Here is an 8,780-nt window from a genome sequence, read left to right as displayed (position 1 = left end):
TTTTATTGACTCTCTGATATTTCTCTATATAAAAGTACAAATTTTAATCTATCAAAGAAAATAACACGCAGAACAATATAAGAGATGAAAATGAGAATAACAAATCTTTGCATCTCCTTGCTAAATTAGAAATAGTATTCAAAGACAAAAGCTAACACTTGATAATTAATATTTTATTTTTAAGATACTTTTATCATGAAATTATTTCTTTTAAAAATTTAAGTCGATAAAAAGACATAAATAGTTATATTTTTAACATGTTCTTTTAAGTAAGAATTTTTTTTAAATTTATTTAAATTTTGTATAATTTTTTTTATACTATTTTTTTCTTTTAAAGAATAACAAAGATTGAATTCTAAATTTTTCGGTCATAAAAGTTTTGATATCTATCATAAATTTACTTTTCCTAAAATTTAAATTGATAGAAAAAAACATATGAATAATTACATCTCTAGCAATTTTATAGTATAACAATAACAATAATTAAGAAAATTCTGTAGGAAAAAATTGATGAAACATATTTAATGTGTTGATTGGTTTCATTACTACTATATAAAAAATGTGATTTCTTGTACAAAATGAAGTTACATAATTTTAATTAATTAATTTAATTAATTTTGTTGAAGACTACATCTAACTTATGGCAGATTTAATATGCTTTCCTTTGCTATATATTTTTGGTCTCATACTCTCATGTAATACCAAAAGATGTAAAAATATCGAAGCATGAATAAAAACTAGAATAATGTTGTATCATTAAGGGTTTAACAGAACACACAATTAAGATATGAATATCCTCTTATAATAAATCCCAAACTAAAGGCACTATCAAAATGAGATAACATTAGTTACAACTAAAATTAAACCATTCTTTATAAACCTTTGTATGTCATATAACACGTAGATTCAAATCTCAAACTCAAACTGAACGGAAAATTGTACACATAATAGTAATAAACTAATCAAAATCACTAAATCAGTATACAAGAACACAGAGTAAATATGAATTAGCATAAGACGAATGAAAATAATTATTCAAATCAAACTCCAGGCAGCAAACTGCTCTCATCATCATGATCCATGCACATTTTGGTAGAGTACCTTTGTAGTTTAATTTGCACTATCATCAGCATGAGATTGGCTTTCACTTCTATTAGGTGATTTTGCAAGATTCTGATGATGACTCATCACCATGATGATGGTGGTTGATTTGCCTTGGATCCATTATTTCCATTGCTGCAGCAACATTATTATTATTATAATGCGAAAAAGAAGAAGGAGAAAAATATGACTGTGTTGTCGCGGTGGTCGCCGCGGCCGCCGCACGTGGAAGAGGAGAAGGAGAACAACACAATATTTGAGAAGCTCCTATGTTTTGAAAGGGTAAATTTACAACATTAACCCCATCATGATGATGATTCACAAATCCAAGATTATTATTATTATTATTATTATTCCCCAATAATTGATTAGCAACATCATCATGAGAAGCTGATTGGTAAAAATGATTACCAATTGATGATGGCATAGTGTTCAATAATCCCAAGAATGAAGGAGGATGATGATTATGGTTTATTGTTGTTGGTAATAAGAAACTATTAGGCAAAACATGTGCACTAGTATTATTACTACTATCCTGCTCTTTATTATGATTAGATTTATTAGTAGGAAGAGAGGGATAACAAGCAAGGGTAAAATTGGAAGGAGGAATGGGAAGAGGGGGAAGGTCATCAATTTCATGCTTAGCAGCATTGAGTAACCAATCAACAACCTTGCTTGGTTGATTGAGCCCTAACCTGTCTTGAAGATCATAGAGGTTAATTGCTGTGGGAACTGAAAGCCTTACCCTTCTGTCTCTTAGCCCTCTTATTGTGCAAACCTTGCTGTGTCTGTCTTTTCCTCCCAACGCTCTTGATACCCGTACGATCCGCGGATCCTTCAATCTTAGCCATTGATGTGATGATGATGATGATGATGATGGGCCCTTACTAATTGCTTTTTCATCACTTCTTGTTGTTCTTGAAACCAGGCCAGCTGCAAGATCTGATGATGATGAATCTATCTCTTTCATTCTTCTTGGTTTCTAACTTTGACTACTGCTTCATCAAACTTGTTTTTGACTCTGAATTGATTTGCAGCTGGTTCCAACTCCATAGTACCTAGTTCAGGAAATTATGAAATTATTATTAGGCTTTGAGAAAATTCTTAATTTTCTTCAACAGACACTATGAATTATGAATCGATTGTGACACTGAAAGGATTACAGTAATAATAGAGAAGCAAGAACAATATAATAATGATAATGATATTTATGTATGTAGTTTAGTTTCAGTTGAAGAAATTAAAGAGACAAAATCAAAGTCAAAGCAATTAAATAGGGTGCAAGGAAGGACTAATTATTAATATATTGCTACTTCACATAACTAAACCCTAGCAAATAGAATATAATAAATTAAAGAAGAAGAAGAAAATAGTAATCCATGAACACTACTACCTAGTACCTACCACTGATATATATCATGAACTACCATACAGATGTGCACCTTAATTTCTTTTTATATGCCAAATTAAATAAGAAGAGTGTGTGTATGAAGAATGAGAGTCGAGTAGTTAATTAGGAAAAGGAAGGAAAGGAAGCTAAGGAAGGGATTCTGGAATGGAACCGACCACGGCGCACTGAAAGATAAAGCAATGGTGGATACATGGCCACGTGGCATATGACCCTATTGGTCAAATAAATTTGGTAGCTACTTCTTCATCTTATCATTTATATATATATGTTGTTGTCATGGACATGGTTGATGATGATTTCCACATTAGGGCAGATATTTCCACACTTATTATTAAAAGAAATTCTGTTAACCAATTAGTTACCACTTACCAGTGAAGGGACCATTTGTTACACATTTCAAAAAGCGGCTGGGCACACTGAATTTATCGACAACTACAAAACATTTTGTTACTCATGAAACACTTTCACATGGTGGGGGTGATATAATAGAATTGAAGCTCAGACAAAATGAAAAACGTTGTTCTTGTGAATAGGTATAGCAATTAAGTAAAGACTTGTTTCTTGCTGCATGCTTTCATTCTTGATATACTTCCAAAGGGAAACATTAAACGCACTCATAATAATGTTTTGGAACCTATCACAAAATTGTTCGCTCTAGCTACTATGGTTCATGTCTGAAGTCCTACCTCGGTTAAAGAGAAAAAACGAAACATATTTTATTAGTGAATTCTACGGTACCTTCTCTAAAATAAAGGGTAAATTAGCCTTTGATAATTATTTTTCTATCAGAGTTTCAAGATTTACGTTATCTTCTCTTTTCTTTTCAATTGACGCTATGTTTCTTTTGATACTTGATAACAATGTCATTTTCATCATCCCTACTAAATACACTTCTTCTTCTCCAATTGAATTTGCACCATAAATAAAATTTTTGTAGGTAATTAATGTTATGAATAATAAAATAATTAATTAATATTTGAGGTGAATGTAAATATTAAAATACTTATTCTATTTTATCTTATTGTTATCTGAATAATAATTTAATATTTTTTGTGACAATATAATAGTTTAATATGCTCCTATCAATGCATTAGTTTTTTTTTTTTAAATTAGGGAAGAGGTGTATTTGGCGGAGATGATGACAATGACACTGTTATTAAATTTCAAGAGAAACATAAAGAAAAGAGAATATAACGTGAATTTTGGAGTTTTAATGAAAGGATAATTTATCAATAATTACTGTATATGTTACAAGGAATAATTTACCCTTTATTTTAGAGAGGGTATGGTAGAATTTACCTATTTTATATTGTCATATCTAAATATTTTTTATAACTAAGTTCAATCAAATTGGTCCAAACCTAACAACACTTACTCACACAATATGCACATGAAATCGCGCACTTCTTTTCCGTGTTTCTTCTTTTTTTCGCCGCCTCCTTCTATTGGTGCTATTGTTGCTACATTTTATGTTTATTTCTTTTTCTCCTCTTTTTTATCATGTTATTACAGTTATTTTTTTTATTTGATTTTTTTTAAAAGAGTGAAATAAAAAATTATAAAAAATAAAATAAAAAAGAGAAGATGAAAAGAACGAGAATGAGGAGAATTTTAAATTGTACAAAATTTATAAAAAAAATAGCACCGAAATTTTTCAATATATAATAATACAAAAATTTCCTAATTTTGATACCAAAATTTTATTACAAAAATACAAAAATATCTTTTTAATGTTATATTTTTATGTTTTTTTTTTTTAATTTAGTTAAATGAATATAGATTCATATTTATTGGATTGAATTCTTATTAAAAAAATACCAAAATTTATTTGAAGTGACACCAGAATTTAAATATTTTTTAATTAAAAACTAAAGTTAATATTCTGAAATTTAGCATTTTATTTGTGTTACTATACAATTAATAAAATCGAATTTTTAATTTTAAATCCCAAAAAATTATATTGATTCTATAAAATAAAACAAGATAGCACTAAAATTATTTAAAATTGACATCAAAAGTTCAATAATACAACACAAAAAAAATATTAAAATTTTTTAGAAAACATTACACTTTCAATGAATTGAATGCTTATCTCATATATAAAACAACACATAAAAATCTAAAAAATAACATTAAAATATCTTTATTCTAATACTGAAATTTCTAACTAAATAGTGTGATATAACTAAAAATTTATTTTAGAAGACTTAAGTTGCAGACTTTAATAGAAAAAAGAATAAGTGAAAAATATATAAATAATGCAGTGAAATTAAGTAGAATAAGTGAAAAAATTTAAAAGAGAATGAATAATGATATTTACGTATAAAAAAAAGAAGATATATTTGATATATGAAATTAACACATAAATTTTTAAAGAATATCTTCACTCTAATATTGAAATGTCATCATTTTAATACCAAAATTTTTAACTAAATAATGTGATGGAACTAAAAATATATTTCATGAAGACTTGAGTTGCAGATTCATAAATTTTGATAAAAAAAAGTAAGTAAAAAAAATCAGTAAATAACACAGCAAAATTAAGTAGAACAAATATAAAAATTCAAACTAAATGATAAATGTTATTTATACATAAGAAGAAGACGATAATAATGATGAAAATGATAACAATAACGATGATGATGATGATAATGACAAGGATAAGGATGGAGGAGAAGGAGAAGGAGAAAAAGAAAAGAAAATCAAATGAGAGGAGGAAGAGGAGGTGATGATATGGTGGTGACAACAATGAAGATAATAACAAAAGAAAAAGATGAGGAAAAAAAAAGATAAGAAGAAAAAGGAATATTATGAATATAAGTAAGTAAGTAAATAAAAAAATCATGAATATAAATAAGTAAGTAAATAAAAAAAATTATACACAGTACTTAGTTAGACTTGATTAATTATTTTACTTAATTGCAAAACTTTATTATAAAGATATAAACATTTATTTTTTGGGAGTTTCGTATTGATTAGAGAGGAGAATAAAATGTCTTATAAGAATTAAATTTTTGTATTTGGCTAACAAACTAAGATAAAATGTGAAAAATAAAAAAAATGATAAAATTGACTGAATATCTTAAAAAAATGTTAATTAATACCCATTTTATTTACCGTTATTAAAATTGTCAATCACCGAAAAAACCTAAATTGTCTGTAATTAACAAGTTTCAATTAACTATAAATGGCTTCTCTTTTTAGTTTTTACCCTGTCCAGCTACAAAGTTATCTGATATCTTATCCACAGACTTTCATCTTTATTATTCTTTGGAATAATCTTTATATCGATCCAAAAATTAAAGACAATAAAAAGGATAAGAAAGGAAAAGGAGATAGAGAGTAGTAAGAGAAAAAACAAAAATACGGCAAAGCATCACATGCAGAGAAAACAGAGAATTTTCATGCTTTAGTTAGATTCAAAAGTTGTGGTTTCAAGTCCAAGCAAGAGTTTGTCATGCCTTTGCATATGATAATAACTACTTCGGACAATGAAAGCTACATATAGGTGAGGTCGTGAGGGACCAATATACAATGACATCATATAATATATATATATAGTTAGAAACTTAGAATGCTCTTTTATATACTTATAATCTCACAATTTTAAGAATTTATAATTTAGTCTGCAGTGATGAATAGTGAGTACATATTATATTTAAATATATTTCACATCTTATCTAATAAGTAGTATAAAAAAGACTATATTGAATTAGGTTACATGTGATATTTAGGGGTGGCAATATGTACTCTACCCCAATCCGACCCTACTCGATCTGCAGCGGGTAGGGTAGGGTGTGGGTAGGATTCTCGTGCGGGTCGGGTAGGGTGCGGGTTGAGCCTCAACTTTACCCGATCAACCCGCACTCTATATATGTTTATGTTATATACTTATATAAAAATATGTTTTAAGTGAATGAACCAAAGACCTCTCACTAAATACAAAAAATCATTAACCATCCACTAAAAGAAAATCATTAATTGATAATTTAATATTTTTTTTTACATAAAAATCAGTTCTATTTTAAATTATCATCAAGTTATATAATAATGTTATATATTTTTTGTAACCCGCGGGTAGAGTCGGGTACCTGCGGATTAAGAGCGGGTAGGGTTAGGGTTGGGATATTCTCAACCCGCGGATAGGATTAGGGTTGGATCCAAATCCTATCCTACTCTACCCATTGCCTCCCCTAGTGATATTAAATAAGTATATATATATATATATATATATATATATATATATATATATATATATATTAAAATTAATTACTGATCAATTACTATATAAAATGTATTTGAACTTCATGAAAGTTGTGATTAATTATATCATAAAATATTTGATTATTTTGTTATAATATATTTAATTACTTTAATAATAATTATTTTGTCAAAAAATGTATGAACTAATATATATTACTAATAATTTAGAACGTGTTTAGCTTGTGTTTTTATTTTCAGCGCTTTTAATTTTTGAATTTTATGAAAGAAAAAAATTATAAAAATAGTAAAATTCTGTTTTCACTTTCTATTTTTTTTTTCACAAAATTTTAAAAATAAAAACATTAAAAATAAAAACACAAATCAAATACACTTTTAGTAATTAATTTTTAGTTTATGATAATTTTTGTGAAAAAAGATTATTTTTTTTATATGTGTGTATCTCAATCGATATTCAACGTAATGTTCTAATTTAAATGAGTAATATTAGAGAGCTAACTTTCTTTAATTAATTTTATTTAATTTTTTAAAATTATTTTATTTATATTAAATTTTAAATCATAAATTTTAAATATTTAATTTTAAATTTTAAATTTTAAATCCTAAATTTTTTTAAAAAAAATAAAAAAATTTAGAATTAAACAAAATTAATTAATATTAACTATTAAAAAATTAATTTTCTATGATTTCTCAATGCAATTTAAATTAGTATACGTTTGAATTTGATGCTTATGAAGTAGGGTTTATAAGATAAAATGTTCCCCTACTTATCTATTAAAAACAGTGACTTAGTAGAAGCAAGACCACATACACAAAAGAGAGAAAGATACGCATGCATGAGAAGAGAACCTAACAGCTGACAAGTGGGTCTAATAATCCCATGTTTTCTTTCAAAAGAATTCAAGTCAATTAATAATTAATCACGTTCATGTGTGTGTAATGGATAAAAGAAACGTACGCAAGTTTTTCTTTTCTTCATTTGCCAATCACCATTTTAGAATCTTACACATATCTTATCTTATCATGTATATATATAAAAGCACAAGTTTCAAGCAATAATTTTACATTACATTTGTCATACCTTTTTATACGGTGAATTGTGTTTTTATTGGTAACTTTGGCAAAGAAACAATTTAATCAAATTGAATCGATTTCAAGTAACAAACAAACAAAAATTCAATATGAATAATAGCTCAAATGGCATAGTCTTTCTATACTCAATTAAGAGGTTGCGGGTTCAAGTCTCCTATCTTTAGTAAAAAAAAAAAAAATCCAATATGATTATATTTTAACCAATTTGTTTGTTTTTATTAACCATAAAACAGAACCAACTATACTCCATCATAGTTATTGAAAATATAATTCTAATTACCGCGTGCATATATATATATATATAACTGCACACGTCACAATCTAATATTAATGAATAGTAGGGTGAAGTCTCCAATGGATGATCGTCTAGCCATAGCAAGTGTATGTTGGATGTAGATATATACCAAACGTAAGAAGTTATTAGAACCCTCTCAATTAAACTACATGCCCCACATTGAAAACTACGTACCCTCTTTTATAAGGGTATGTTATGACTTATGATGAGTACCAAATTTGAAAATTAGAGATCAGAAGGAAGAAGAGATCATATTTATTAACATTCCTTTCATATTAACTTATGACTAAACAATTTTTTAGCTCATATATGGCTAATAATATTTTTTTCTGGCTTCTTTTTTCCCTTCTTTTGCAAAAATGAGAGTATAGACCATGTTAGTTAATTAGTTTTCTTGTTTAATTTTATTTATTTGTTTATTTATTTATTTATGCTGATCATAGCTAAACGCACGTTGGCTTCAAACAAAATTATTGATCATGTGGTAGTCACAAATTTGTTTAGTTGTTCAAATCTTGATGTGGATTTCCCAAATTAAAAATCAGGGACAAACCCTAAGACATGCAGAAAATAATTAATGAGAAGAAACTCATGAATAATAAATCTGCTCAAGTCTTTATATGTCTAAGGGGAGAAAATGGAGTAGTTTAGATCAAGTAC

The 8,780-nt window shown here is 27.0% G+C and overlaps 1 protein-coding gene across 2 annotated transcripts; it reads right to left on the bottom strand.

The window, feature by feature from the left end:
* Positions 1–848: 848 nt before the first annotated feature.
* LOC107621374 (uncharacterized) lies at positions 849–2,775 on the bottom strand. Of its 2 annotated transcripts, none has more exons than XM_016323398.3 (2): positions 2,668–2,775; positions 849–2,159 (listed from the first exon to the last, which is right to left on the bottom strand). In XM_016323398.3, the coding sequence occupies exon 2, from the start codon at positions 2,069–2,071 to the stop codon at positions 1,154–1,156; it is 918 nt and encodes a 305-aa protein (XP_016178884.1). In that variant the 5' UTR covers positions 2,072–2,159; positions 2,668–2,775; the 3' UTR covers positions 849–1,153. The 2 variants fall into 2 exon arrangements, with proteins under 2 accessions (XP_016178884.1, XP_020969320.1); XM_021113661.2 differs by having other exon boundaries at positions 2,506–2,749.
* Positions 2,776–8,780: the final 6,005 nt, after the last annotated feature.

This window comes from Arachis ipaensis, chromosome B10 (assembly GCF_059453495.1).
Source record: "Arachis ipaensis isolate K30076 ecotype BB chromosome B10, ASM5945349v1, whole genome shotgun sequence".
NCBI classification, from domain to species: Eukaryota; Viridiplantae; Streptophyta; class Magnoliopsida; order Fabales; family Fabaceae; genus Arachis; species Arachis ipaensis.
The sequence above is the reverse complement of the archived record's forward strand: the minus strand, read 5'-3'. Positions and strand labels throughout refer to the sequence as shown.

Excerpts from the sequence above, each read along its gene's own strand:
- LOC107621374 (XM_016323398.3), bottom strand. The coding sequence starts at position 2,071 with ATGAAAGAGATAGATTCATCATCATCAGATCTTGCAGCTGGCCTGGTT.